At 43.4% G+C, this 14,726-nt stretch overlaps 1 protein-coding gene across 2 annotated transcripts in view; it reads right to left on the bottom strand.

The window, feature by feature from the left end:
• The window catches only part of SLC5A5 (solute carrier family 5 member 5), a 305,199-nt gene that overhangs the window by 184,556 nt on the left and 105,917 nt on the right, over nt 1-14,726 (bottom strand). The window contains exons 1-5 of one of the 2 annotated variants that reach the window (XM_068234113.1): nt 8,581-8,644; nt 7,866-8,233; nt 7,574-7,639; nt 7,435-7,486; nt 6,721-6,788 (exon numbers count right to left, since the gene is read on the bottom strand). In XM_068234113.1, the coding sequence (XP_068090214.1) occupies nt 6,721-6,788; nt 7,435-7,486; nt 7,574-7,639; nt 7,866-8,228 (549 nt within the window). In that variant the 5' untranslated portion in view covers nt 8,229-8,233; nt 8,581-8,644. Of the gene's footprint in view, nt 1-6,720; nt 6,789-7,434; nt 7,487-7,573; nt 7,640-7,865; nt 8,234-8,580; nt 8,645-14,726 lie in introns of those variants that run through there. The other variant, XM_068234114.1, reaches the window with a different exon arrangement.

Here is a 14,726-nt window from a genome sequence, read left to right as displayed (position 1 = left end):
CTGCTAGAAGCAAGGCCGAGTGAGGACGGTACTTCCTCACATGCGATCAAAAGTGGTTGCATATATATAGCAGCCTAAACCTTGTGAGTATATTTCCTCCTATTGCACACATACTCTGGTGTCCTTTTGATAATACACCAGATCGGGCTCCCGGTCCCTCTGTGTCTTTTTTGTCTCCCACAAGGAACTCGCCCTGTTGTACCGTGAGGCTCACTGGATTCGTATTCTTGACACCTTAGAGCCCCGTGGTATGAATCGTGAATATGATTTATTACCGCTAATATAATTTTATTTTACTTTATTTTAGTTTATGCAGTTTAATTTGTGGTCCTTGTTTTTAGTTTTGTTTTATTACTCTGTAGTTTGTGCCTCTATTCTTGATCTAAGTTTGATAGACTCTAGTAATCGACACCTTGCTTGTGAGCCTCTGGTGTAGTGGGGACTCTCCTCGCTTGTGCTTATGTGTCTGTTTTCATTCCCCGCACGGACAGCCCCGCTGGCATTCCATCTCCTTGACAACGCGGCATGCTCAGATGCCGTTGTTGTCATACAGGGAGACGGTAGGCCGGCTGATTGGTGGAGATCTTTCCATGTGATCAGCTGGCGTGAGACAGTGATGCTTGCGTCCTGCCTCCTTTAGGCGGGCGGAGTCTTCTGCTCGCGACCTGCCGTCTCCCTGGCAACGTTTTTGACGTTGCAGCGTTGCCCTCCTGTGCACACAGTTCCCCATCAGGGGTGTTACCATCGGTGTGCATTGTGGGATAGGGGGCTGTCATCGGTGCGGTGCGTGGTCATGGGAGCAGACACATTTTTCAAAGGTGAGCAGATCGTTTCTGTTGGTTCCTTTATTATAAAAACAGTTCCCTATCAGGTCCGGTATATGCATGCCTGACAGGGATTGGCTAATGGTGACACTAGCCTGTGATTGGTTTAATTTAATATGATGTTCTATATAAACTTGCCTGTGAATGTATTGTGTTGTGGCTGTCATGGCTTGATAAAGGAGCTAGGACATCGCTCCGAAACATCGCAATTTGTACTGCTGTACTATTATGACAGCCTTTAACCTTTTGCCGACCGCGTCACGCTGATGGGCGTGGCCGTGGCGGCAGCCCCAGGACCGCCTAACGCCAATTGGCGTAAAGTCCTGGGGCTCTGTTTTGCAGGAGATCGCGCGCATGCTGTGCGCGCATCACCTGCTAGGGGGGTGGAGCTCTGCCCCGCCTTCAGTCTCCGAGCAGCTATTACCGCTCGGGAGACTGTTAGATGGCGATTACGCCGTGATCGCCGTCTATGTACTCTGTGCAGCGATGCGATCAGCAGCAGCGCTGCACTGGGGACAGCCGTGTGACATGGCTGTCCCCCTGGGGGACAAGAGAGCGATCGGCTCTCATAGGGTGAAGCCTATGAGAGCTGATCACAATGATTGGCTGGCTGGGGGGAGGGAGGGAGAACATTTAAAGAAACAGGGTTTTTTTTATTTAAAAATGGCAACAATAATATTTATCACAAAAAAAAAATAAACATGGGGGGAGCGATCAGACCCCACCAACAGAGAGCTCTGTTGGTGGGGAGAAAAGGGGGGGGGATCACTTGTGTGCTATGTTGTGCGGCCCTGCAGCTTGGCCTTAAAGCTGCAGTGGCCAATTTTACTAAAAATGGCCTGGTCACTAGGGGGGTTTAGCCCTGCAGTCCTCAAGAGGTTAAATAAAACAGTAAAAGAGCATTGGATGGTGCCGGCTTCTTCCTTTTCTGATCCAGAACTCGAGTGGTGATCGAGCTTGCCTTGGCACATCTGCTTACAATACTATTGGGGTTGTGCTCTCCTTCACTCTTTTCGCTTTTCATAGGGAAAAACAAGAAAAAAAAAATACAATATTTCTCCAATTCCATCACCTATAGTTTTAAAATAAGCAATACTACTATAAGTAAAACCCACCCATTTTATTTTCCCATTAATCCCGGTTATTCCAACATTTAAATTATGTTCCTAGTACAATGTATGGTGGCAATATATTATTTGGAATTAAAGGTGTATTTTTTCTGGTTTGGGTGTTTGTAACACAGCACACTAAAATAACAGTAATATAAACCATGACATACGTATCTAAAAAAAGCTCAGTCATTAAGGCAACTATTTTTTGTAAACTTTTTTTTACAAGTGTTTGGTAACTGGGGTTGGTTGGGGGCTTTGGAAAGGATTAATTTTATTAATTTCTTATTAAAAATACATGTCCATTAATTACAGGCTCTGTGATTGGCTCGGGGAATACGTGCTCCCCTTCATCAATCGTCACCTCATAAAAATCGCCTGTACATTCGCACCTGGGTATCATTTTATATACGGGAAAGGACAAATAACATATTTTGAGAGGTTTTATAACTGTAGCACTTGTCATGTAAAATTTATGAAGCGTGAAACATGAAAAAAATGTATTTTTTGCACTTAAATCTATTATTTTTCCTATAAAATGCCTATAAAATTTATGAATTCTTAAAAATAAATATATTCCAAAGAAAGCCTAGATTTTCCTGAAAAAAAACATATGTATCACTTTGATGGCATATGTAATTAAAACGTTATTACTTTATCAATAGTGACAGCTGAAATGCCAAAATTGTCAGGAATCTTTAAGGGGAAAAAAACACAAAATGCAAAGTGGTTAAAAAATCACAAATTATTTTTTTTGATTGATTGTAACAATTGAAAGATCTGACAACACACGTGTATCACACACACACACGCAAACACACACTATATTTTTCCTAAATTATGGAAAACAAAACAAAAAGAAACCCTTTGGAAAAAAAATGCTTGGATCTTTAAATAAAAATAAAATATGCCACTCTATTTTACATCATTCAGCTTTCATATTTTATTGTATCTTTCCATGGGGCAACACTGAGGATATGTCTCTTAGATACAATGTAAAGCAGTCAGTGTACAGTTTGTATAATAGTGTAAATTTGCTATCCCATCAAGACAACTCAACACACATCCATTCATTTCCAAACTGCTGGCAACAAAAGTGTGTGTACCTCTACTGAATAGATGTCAAAATTCTGACCGATTGGACAGTTTCCCTCCCCAGGGTCATGTTACTTGGTTGTGTTACAAGGTCTCAGGTTCGTTTTCACATACTGATCACTGGAAGGTCAACATGCACCTCATGGCAGAGAAATCTCTGAGGATTTAAGAAAAAATTGTTGATCTACATAAAGATGGCCTAGGCTACAACAAGATTGCCAACACTCAGAAACTGAGCTGTGGCATGGTGGCCAATATCATGTTCCACTCATAACATGCCTCACCCTGAGAAGGTCTCTTGAAATCAAGATAAACTTATTTGATTCATATGGTGTCAAGTATGTGTGGCAGCAACCACCTGAGGAGTACAAAGGCAAGTGTGTCTTGCCTACAGACAAGCATGGTGGTAGGAGTGCCATGGTTTGGGGCTGCATGAGTGCTGCCGGAACTGGGGAGCTATGGTTCATTGAGGGAACCATGACTGCCAACATGTACTGAGACATACCAAAGTAGAGCACAATCCCCTCCCTTCAGAAACTTGGCTGCAGGGCAGTGTTCCAACATGATAAAAACCCTAAATACACCTCTAAGACAACCACTGTCTTGCTAAAGAAACTGACGGTGAATATGCTTGACTGGCCAAATATGTCTCCAGGCCTAAACCCTATTTAGCATCTGTGGGGATCCTCAAACAGAAGGTGGAGGAGCACAAGTTGTTTTACATTCACCAGCTTTATCATGGAGGAGTGGAAGAGGATTCCAGTGGCAGCCTGCGAAGCTCTAGTGGACCCTATGCACAAGAGAGTTAAGGCAGTGCTGGAAAATAATGGTGGTGTAAGGATTCCTCCTGTGGCGCGTTCTGTCCATTGCGGTGGACCGCAAACGGACAGTTCTAGTTTGTCTGCCTGCATTTGGTTGTGCATTCGCAATGAGTCACATTGTCATTTGCAATTGCTCTGCAGTTCTGGGCAGCTCAGGATGCTGTCATCATTCCACCAATAGCTTACTATAGCTGAGCTGTGGCCAGATAGCCCTGGATTTCCTGCAGGCATGTTGTTACATAATACTGCTTGTATTTCCTATGGGAGTCCTTTGCATTCACAACCAGCTAGCAAATGGTAATCAAGCCAGCTCAGGATTGAATGATTACCATTCAGCTGTGTGGAGATTTGCATGCTTGCATCCATTGGTCGATGCCGGCATAAAAGTCTGTCTCCCCTTTTAGACCTCGCCCATCATAGCGATCACTATGCTGGTCTGCTGGGCACTGGGCTACTCTGTATAGTTCTGTTATTGTAGTTCAATGCGACCTTATTACTTGTGCTTTAGCTAGTTCTTGATAAATATATATGCAGACTTGCTAATATATATTTATCCATTAGTTGAGTCGTTTATTATTTTTCTGTATTATTGTTTATTGCCTAGTTTCCATGCCTGATGGACGTTCACTCCATCCGTGGTGGATCAGTGAAGTCCATTATCCTGATAGATTGGATTCTGCCATCACCACGTTGGTGACTGTAGTATTGCTGCTACTCTTGTTCAGGAAACATAACTATTTGCTGCGGTTGCTATTAGTTATGTTCTTTCCTGTAGTTTTGTCTGTGTGGATACTTGCTGGTGATTGTTGTTAGCCTGCTAGTGACTGTGAGCTGTGGTTGCTACTAGTTGCTACTAGTTGCGCTCCAATCTAGTCCTGTCTTGTACCTGTCTGAATGCTTGCTATCGCTAAGGCAGCGCAACATCTCACTGCGCTGCCATTGTGTCTTACTTGTCTAGTTACACTCCAATCTATAGTCCTGTCTTGTACCTGTCTGAGTGCTTGCTATCGCAAGGGCAGCGCAACATCGCACTGCGCTGCCATTGTGTCTTATTTGTAGTGATATCGGAAGCCCAGAGCTGCAGTTGCTCTGGGCAGCCTGTGTAGCCTCTTCCATTATCCAGCTCTTAGCCTTGTTGTACTGGGTGGTCAGAAAGTATGACCCCCCCAGCATTACAGGTCGGCACGCAAAATATTGACACTTCGAGCAGAATTTTGACATACTTCACTTAGGGGTGTACTCACTTTGGTTGCCATTGGTTTAGACATTAATTGCTGAATGTTATTTTGATGGGACAGCAACTTTACACTGTTATACAAGCTGTACACTGACCAGTTTACATTGTAAGAAAAGTGTCATGTCTTCAGTGTTGTCCCAAGAAATAAAATATAATAACATATTTAGAAAAAGAACATGAACAAGGAGTACTATTATGAACTGGTGTGCTCTCACAATCCAGAATTCATATTCTCTCACATCAAGGCCAAAAGAACAGGCTGGGCGTAACAAAACGGACTTTACTAAGCAAATGGTGGCTGATGTAGTAAAGCTGAAAACCGTAAACAGTGACTAAAACGTACACTGATAACAGTAATCTCAGCACAAATATACCCTTGGAATGTGGGTTTGATAGGGCTTTGGCAATAAATGGACAGTCAGACCTGTATTGACATTAGACTTTTGACAGCCAGAATTATCATTCATAATCCTTATGTCTGACAGCCATTCTTCCAATTTAAAGCCTAGATCAAATGCTAGAATTTTCTTGGATTAGGCGGCCAGTCAGGGCTGCCTCTGCCAAGAAACTAACGTGTGCACAGTGGTCCTCAACCCCTTTGATGCATTGGGGAACGATTAACCTGGTAGATTGTCTCAGCTGAGTATAGGCTGAGAGCATTGCTCTCCTACTCTCATGCCACCTGCTCCGTGCCACTACACAATGCACCTCACTGTCAGCCATCCTCCCCTGTTCACAGCAAAAGAACTACAGGCTAATGATGCATCTGTACAAAGCTTAGCCCCGATCCCTGGACTCAAGTCTCCTTTATGTTTACAACGTGATTTGATGAAAAGAAGAAATGGTGACTTGGCACCTTGAAAAAAGCACACAGAAAACAGGAGCCCAAATAGCGCAATATGTCATCAAAGGGAGTAATGTGTGAAAAAAGGAAAATGGTACTCACAGGGGCAACCAACCACTTATGGCAAGTGGAGATTCACAAACCTGATTCCACTCGGGAGTCCAGAAAGTACAGGACGCGGTTGCGCCCTTAGGAAAAAAAACTGGTACCGAGTGTGGCTATGCCATGTAGGACCAATAACAAGGGGGTGAAAAGCACAAAAGGTGGTAAGAGGCACCCACCAAGGTATGAAACTGAGTTAAAAAGAACAAAAATGAAAAAAGGAGAGGTGGATTATCTCAATGACTACAACTTTATACGACAAATAAAAAACTTGAAATATGTATTGGCAACGCGTTTCGTGGTTCTCAGCTCACTTTCACAGTAGTCTGTGTAGCCGAACAAAGAGCATGTAGTCTGTGTAGCCCCAATACTTCTAACTTCTAGATAATGATGGTTTTGGCTGGCAAGGACTACTGTTTGTATAGAGCTTTGTAGGCATTTCTATGGACAGTCCAAGGAATATCAGCATGCAAACTTCCCAGTCTGATTTCTGTCTGTGCTAGCTGTATGCCACAACCAGGTCACACCACTTCATTCATTGGTATTGGCAATAAAGGTGAGCCGCATTTACATATTGCAGAGGATATTGCTTCCTGGATATCTCATGCAATGGGAGTTTTTTGTTAAATGGAATGATAAGGGACTGGCTCATAAAAGAGATAACTAAATGGTCTAAAATCAAACTCACCACGGATGTATAAAATGTGCATATTGCTCCAGTTGAAAACAGAGATGCCCAGATGTCTAGCCCAGTTACTAAAAGAAAAAGAACAACATGCATGAAAATGTTGATTAAGTGTTGGTTGCTTGATTTTAAAAGAGAACTCCATGAAGTGTCAAAGGAACTTATCAGCTGCAAAGCTTTTTTTTGAGACAAAAGGCACTGGTTGCTTGGCTAACAGTTCCCAAAATAACAGTATAGTTTTTACAGACATTGGAATGGCTTATCATTGGGACACTGCTTATCATTAATTGCAAAACTTTGATGAGGCCCCTTAATGTTCACAACCCTTCCTTTGCCTCTTCTTGATGACCCTCACAGCCTGGAGGACCATCTTACAAGGCTCATCCAACAAGTGTGGCCATCAGCATCTCCACACCCGTAACAAGTGTAGCCACAAAACACCTGATCTGTATCACAGAAAGGGAAGGTTACTACTTGGGGACCTCCCACACCTCTGGGCCCTCCTGCAGTCGCAGGGGCTGCTTCCCCCTAGTTATGCCCCTGACAGATAGGAACTTAAAAAAACAACAACTATTTTTATCAGTCTTTCAAAACATATATGCAAGGGAAGATATACACTCAGCAATTAGATGTTATATAACTAATGTAACTAGAGGGATATTTTATTTATCACACTTCAGAGTTCTCCTTTAATTAGAAGACTAGAAAAATAGTAACCTTGGTTTAGGATTAGAGCAGGAGCATAAATCACGATCCCCGTGTATAAGGTCTGTAAGAACAAAAAAAGGGAGGTTGATATTAAGAGCTTGGCATCTTTTTTTTTAAAGCATCGCATTATGCAAAAGAATATACTTACTGTCCCCACAAGGAACTGGATAGTGCCACACAGCCGAACACTTCTAGAAAACCTCATTTCCAAATACTATAGGTATGCAGACAAAGCAAGCATTAATCACAGTAAAAAAAAAATACATTTTGAATCAGGATGATACAATTTGTTGGCTAACTTATTATTATTCATAGTGGAAAAAACAAACAAACAATTAATAGAGGTATAAGTAGTAATAAGGGACTGAAGAAATTCCTTATAGCAAAATACTGGAAGCAACAAATCACTAGAAGACACATTGAAGTTATAAGTTCCTTACCTGGTAAGTACTGGTGATCCCAAGTCTGTAGAACATTGGCATGAAGATATAGGCAGTTAATAAGCTGTTTAAAGTCTGACCAATGCACATTTGTAGGAACTTTGAACCGTATCGGTAGGCTTCAGCTGGAACTCCGAGCACTTGTACTGCAGACATGAAGCTGGCGGACAGGGATAAGCCTACCGGGACAGCTGACATACTTCTGCCCCCCGTGAAGAAATCATCAGGGGTCTTTTGCCCCCCATGAAACAGGGCATAGAAGAGTCCAATTCCTGTAGATGCCAAGAGCATTACTGCAAAGACCCCATAATCCCAGAGAGAGAACGTCAGTTTGTTTTGCACGTAGGACTCATAACTTTCCATTCCACCTAAAATCAACAAAATAATTTGTAAACACTAAGCTTAATGATGATCTGCACAGGTACAATTCTATTGTGTGAAGGCGTCCAGAACTGCTACAGTCTGGTATAAGAAAGAAGTCCAAATGACTGCAGTTATTTAAAAAAAAAATGGAATTACGCAAGAGATTTAAACTAATCAGTTTGAATGCTAAGCTACTTTCCACAAGGATCTTCCACTTTCATGTATTTTTTTTTTCTCCAGCCATTCATTTATGCATCACAGTGATCTTTGTACGCTTGAATTATTCATCATTTACAAGAAGAGTTTGAAATTCAGTTAAAACCAAACAAACTTTAGTCATGCAGAGACTTACCTGTGATTACACAAGAGATCCAGCAGACTTTTTCCTTGCTGCTAAAAAAATATATGACAGGAGAGGAAGGAAGCAGTAGGTTTTTAAAGAATCACAAAATGTGGAAAGAGGGGGTGGAGTTTTGAACATCTCACAAGACTCCTGGGCTGTGCAGCTATCTAAGTAGGTTGCACAGTTGCCAGCTGCCTATTATTGTAAAACCTGTTTGGTATAATTCCATTCCTATAATTGTCTGTCCATAATGAATTGCACATCAGCACATTTACTTTTCAGTGGAATAAGTAAAATCATTTTAATGTTCTATGAATTGGACATTTCTAGCACACCACTTTTTGGCCCTTATTCAAGTCATCTTCTTTCTCCTAAGTTATCTCACAGGAGATATTTTTCTTTTCTTCTGTTTAACCACTTCACCACTGAGGGGTTTTACCCCCTGAGCACCAGAGCAATTTTCACCTTTCAGCGCTCCTTCCATTCATTCGTCTATAACTTTATCATTACTTATCACAATGAAATGAACTATATCTTGTTTTTTTCCGCCACCAATTAGGCTTTCTTTAGGTGGGACATTATGCCAAGAATTATTTTATTCTAAATGTGTTTTAATGGGAAAATAGGAAAAATGTGGGAAAAAATTAATTATTTTTCAGTTTTCGGCCATTATAGTTTTTAAATAATGCATGCTACTGTAATTAAAATCCATGAAATTTATTTGCCCTTTTGTCCCGGTTATAAAAACATTTAAATTATGCCCCTATCACAATGTTTGGCGCCAATATTTTATTTGGAAATAAAGGTGCATTTTTTTCAGTTTTGCGTCCAACCCTAATTACAAGCCCATAGTTTATAAAGTAACAGTGTTGTACCCTCCTCACATAAATATTTAAAAAGTTCAGTCCCTAAGGTAACTATTTATGTATTTTTTTTAATTGTAAATTTTTTAATTTTTTTTAATTACAAAAAAAAAAAAACCGGGGAGTGTGGGAGGTAATGAGTTAATTTTTTGTGTATAAGTAATTTATTTGTATGTGAAAAATGTTTAGGGTGTAGTTTTACTATTTGGCCACAAGATGGCAACAGTAACTTTTTGTTTAATGCGACCTCCAAGCGTCCTTCCGGACGCTTGGAGGAAGTAGTAGGAGGCTGGGTAATTTTTTTTTCACAATGATCACGCTGCTTAGCGGATCATTGCGGGGCTTAGATCAACGAACGGGAATGGATTTTCACGTTCTTTGATCTCCGGGCGGCGTGTTTACCCGCAGGAGTGCGCGCTAGTGCGAGCGGGAGCACGGGCAGCGGCGGGAGCGCGGAAAGTACGGATTTCTCCGTCCTTGGGGGTTAAAGGTGGAAAAAGGGACGGAGAAATTCGTACGGGCGGGGGTAAACTGGTTAAAATAACTTTTCAGCACTCTGTAATTGACAAAGTACCAAAGAGTAGGTGAAAAAGTGCTGCGTATTTTGAGTATTTTCATGCTTGCTGGTGGCTTAAAGGATACCCTAGGTGACATGTGACATGATGAGATAGACATGTGTATGTACAGTGCCCAGTACCAAATAACTGTGCTGTGTTCCTTTTTTTCTTTCTCTGCCTGAAAGAGTTATATCAGGTATGTAAGTGGCTGACTCAGTCCTGACCCTCACTGATAAGAAATTCCAACTATAAAACACTTTCCTATCAGAAAATGGCTTCTGAGAGCAGGCAAGAGATAAAAAGGTTCAATAGTTCATAGATTTTAGCTCTTACATACTTTAATGAATGTGTCATTGAGCAAAAACAAAACAAAAAACAGTTAAAGCTTAAAAAGTACATTAAGGGCATATTCACAGTGGGACGTTGCGGTTTAATGCGACCTTAAAGTCGCGACACGGCTGCGTTTAGAAGTAACGCACTGTAAGTTACCACAACGCAACATTTTCAACAGGACGATAACATTGCACTGTGAACGGCCCATCGGATTATGATTGCAGTGCGGTAAGCTTTGTTATAAGACTTTATAATGCAGCTCCGCAACGTGGCACTGTGAATGCGGCCTTAAACATACAATAAAACTGTGGAATATCTTAAAAGTCATTTTTAGGAGAAAAAAGATAGATAAAAAAATTTATTTCATTCGTTTATTTTCACCTCGGATGTCCTTTAAAGGCATTTTAATAATAGGATGTGACAAAATCACCTAGGAGAAAACCTAGAAGAAAAAGTGAATTGAATAAGGGTCCATAGCTTTCACACTGTGCAGGTTGTATTGTGATAGGATCACAACCCAACGCTCACAAAAAGTCGCACTGAGCGTTACACATGAGCTGCGACTATACAGTGAGGGACAGTGACGCATACAGTAAAATGAAAGTATGTTTCCTGCCACTGTAAATGCATGAGTTACCCAGTTAACTTCGTCAGAACCTGTTGCACCATGTTGCATTCAATGTAAATGCCCCATAGGGATATCATTGTATCACGCTGTGATAATATTGTCTGTTGTGATGCAATGGACTAAGGGCTTTAATTTTGAACAATAAAATATTTAAAGCACACAGCCCTTGACCTTATTAACTTTTTACAGAATGAATTGAAACTACAGTTAAAACCCATCAAACCACAATTGCACATATTAATAGCAATGAGGATGGTAAGTTAATATAATCACTGTTTTAGTAGAGAAGAAGTGGCCAAAGTACCCGCTTCATAAGCCAAATATTCATGTCCCTGCAGTACAGCATTCTTCCTGTTCTCTCTGGCTGCAACTCCTGGGTGGGTCAGTAGGGAGTAACAAGCTTGGGTACGCTGACAAATTGCAGTCCATTATGTGAAACCCAATCAAGTATTTTGGACCAAATGAATGACATCATCACCCAGCCAAATGATTTAGACTGAATGAACAGAATCATGTTACATCACTAGGGATGGCCGAACACGCGGTTCCTAGCAAAAGGCCGCTGCTTGCTCGTCCGCGAGTAAAGCAAACCTATGAAGCCCATTCGCAACTGCCCCATGCTTTTCCCATGGATCAAACACAGAGATATGCGATCAACACTATTTACAATGTGTCTGAATCACACCAGAAACAAACATGCAGCTAATATTGTCAGATGTGACAATATTGTCAGAAAAACCTGATCTGCTGCATGCTTGTTCAGGGTCTATGGCTAAAAGTGTTAGAGGCAGAGGATCAGCAGGATAGCCAGGCAACTGATATTGCTTAAAAGGAAACAAATATGGCAGCCTTCATATCACTTTAAGAGCAGAGGTCACTGGGGTCATAATTGCAATTGAGCCTGTGTTCCCAGAAGAGCCTGTACTTGGCCAGAAAATGCAGTTTAGAGTGCTGTCTCTCCATCTGTCTGTACACCTATGGTCAGCAAGTCCCATGTTCATGGCTTCCAATCGCAGCGGTATCTCTGTTCACCATGTAACTTTTACATACTGGGAGGGGGAGAACCAGTAGGACCGGGCTCACTGAGAAGCTGGATATCTTTGCAAATATATATATATATATATATACACACACACACACACACATTATATATATATATATATATTTATATATATATTATTATTTATTGTATTTATAAAGCGCCAACATATTACGCAGCGCTGGACAATAAATAGGGATACATACATTGCAAAAAGGGGTGACAGACAGGGAGGTAGCAAACGGTTATACAACATAGCACAAGGTTATACATACAATCAGGGTATAAAATGCGTTTTACAGAGTCCCGGCAAAACAAGTCCAAGGTAGTCCATGAGAAGGGTGTCATTGCTGGGGTAGTAAAATTAAGAAGGACACACTAAGGGAGGGGGGGGGGGGGGGGCTGCCAAGGCTTACAATCTAAAGGGGGTGGGGGGGGGGACATAAGGCAGGACTGTGGAAAAGGTGATTGACTGAGAGAGTTAAAGTGTGGTAGATGTGGGGTAGGCCATTTTAATCACTTCCCGACCGCCGTATTGACAAATGGCGGCCGGGAAGTGGACCCCGCAAGGACCGCCGTATTGACAAATGGTGGCGGTCCTTGTAGGGGCATGGGCGGAGCGATCGCGTCATCAGTGACGCGATCCTCCGCCTCCGCCTGGCGCCGCTCACCTGCCGTAACATCCCGCCGGCCATACGGAAGCGCCGGCAGGATGTTAACCCGACGATCGCCGCATACAAAGTGTATAATACACTTTGTAATGTTTACAAAGTGTATTATACAGGCTGCCTCCTGCCCTGGTGGTCCCAGTGTCCGAGGGACCACCAGGGCAGGCTGCAGCCACCCTAGTCTGTACCAAGCACACTGATTTCCCCCCCCCCCCTGCCCCAGATCGCCCACAGCACCCATCAGACCCCCCCCCCCCTGCCCACCCCCCAGACCCCTGTTTGCACCCAATTACCCCCCTAATCACCCATCAATCACTCCCTGTCACTATCTGTCAACGCTATTTTTTTTTTTATCCCCCCTGCCCCCTGCTCCCTCCTGATCACCCCCCACCCCTCAGATTTTCCCCAGACCCCCCCCAGACCCCCCCCAGACCCCCCCCATGTACTGTATGCATCTATCCCCCTGATCACCTGTCAATCACCTGTCAATCACCTGTCAATCACCCATCAATCACCCATCAATCACCCCCTGTCACTGCCACCCATCAATCAGCCCCTAACCTGCCCCTTGCGGGCAATCTGATCACCCACCCACACCAATAGATCGCCCGCAGATCCGACATCAGATCACCACCCAAGTGCAGTGTTTACATCTATTCTCTCCTCTAAACACCCACTAATTACCCATCAATCACCCATCAATCACCCCCTATCACCACCTGTCACTGTTACCCATCAGATCAGACCCTAATCTGCCCCTTGCAGGCACCCACTCACCCGCCTACACGCTCAGATTGCCCTCAGACCCCCCCTTATCAATTCGCCAGGGCATTATTTACATCTGTCCTTCCCTGTAATAACCCACTGATCACCTGTCAATCACCTGTCAATCACCCATCAATCACCCCCTGTCACTGCCACCCATCAATCACCCCCTGTCACTGCCACCCATCAATCAGCCCCTAACCTGCCCCTTGCGGGAAAACTGATCACCCACCCACACCAATAGATCGCCCGCAGATCCGACATCAGATCACCACCCAAACGCAGTGTTTACATCTATTCTCTCCTCTAAACACCCACTAATTACCCATCAATCACCCATCAATCACCCCCTATCACCACCTGTCACTGTTACCCATCAGATCAGACCCTAATCTGCCCCTTGCGGGCACCCAATCACCCGCCTACACGCTCAGATTGCCCTCAGACCCCCCCTTATCAATTCGCCAGGGCATTATTTACATCTGTCCTTCCCTGTAATAACCCACTGATTACCTGTCAATCACCTGTCAATCACCCATCAATCACCCCCTGTCACTGCCACCCATCAATCACCCCCTGTCACTGCCACCCATCAATCAGCCCCTAACCTGCCCCTTGCGGGCAAACTGATCACCCACCCACACCAATAGATCGCCCGCAGAGCCGACATCAGATTACCTCCCAAGCGCAGTGTTTACATCTATTCTCTACCCTAAACACCCACTAATTACCAATCAATCACCCCCTATCACCACCTGTCACTGTTACCCATCAGATCAGACCCTAATCTGCCCCTTGCGGGCACCCAATCACCCGCCTACACGCTCAGATTGCCCTCAGACCCCCCCTTATCAATTCGCCAGTGCAATATTTACATCTGTTCTCCCCTGTAATAACCCACTGATTACCTGTCAATCACCTGTCAATCACCTATCAATCACCCATCAATCACCCCCTGTCACTGCCACCCATCAATCACCCCCTGTCACTGCCACCCATCAATCACCCGCTGTCACTGCCACCCATCAATCAGCCCCTAACCTGCCCCTTGCGGGCAATCTGATCACCCACCCACACCAATAGATCGCCCGCAGATCCGACGTCCGATCACCTCCCAAGTGCAGTGTTTACATCTGTTCTCTACCCTAAACACCCACTAATTACCCATCAATCACCCCCTGTCACTGCTACCTATCAGATTAGACCCCTATCTGCCCCTAGGGCACTCAATCACCCGCCCACACCCTCAGAATGCCCTCAGACCCCAGCCCTGATCACCTCGCCAGTGCATTGCTTGCATCT

Source organism: Hyperolius riggenbachi, chromosome 1, assembly GCF_040937935.1.
Source record: "Hyperolius riggenbachi isolate aHypRig1 chromosome 1, aHypRig1.pri, whole genome shotgun sequence".
Classification (NCBI taxonomy): domain Eukaryota; kingdom Metazoa; phylum Chordata; class Amphibia; order Anura; family Hyperoliidae; genus Hyperolius; species Hyperolius riggenbachi.
Note: the sequence above shows the minus strand (reverse complement) of the source record. Positions and strands in the feature narration are given on the sequence as shown.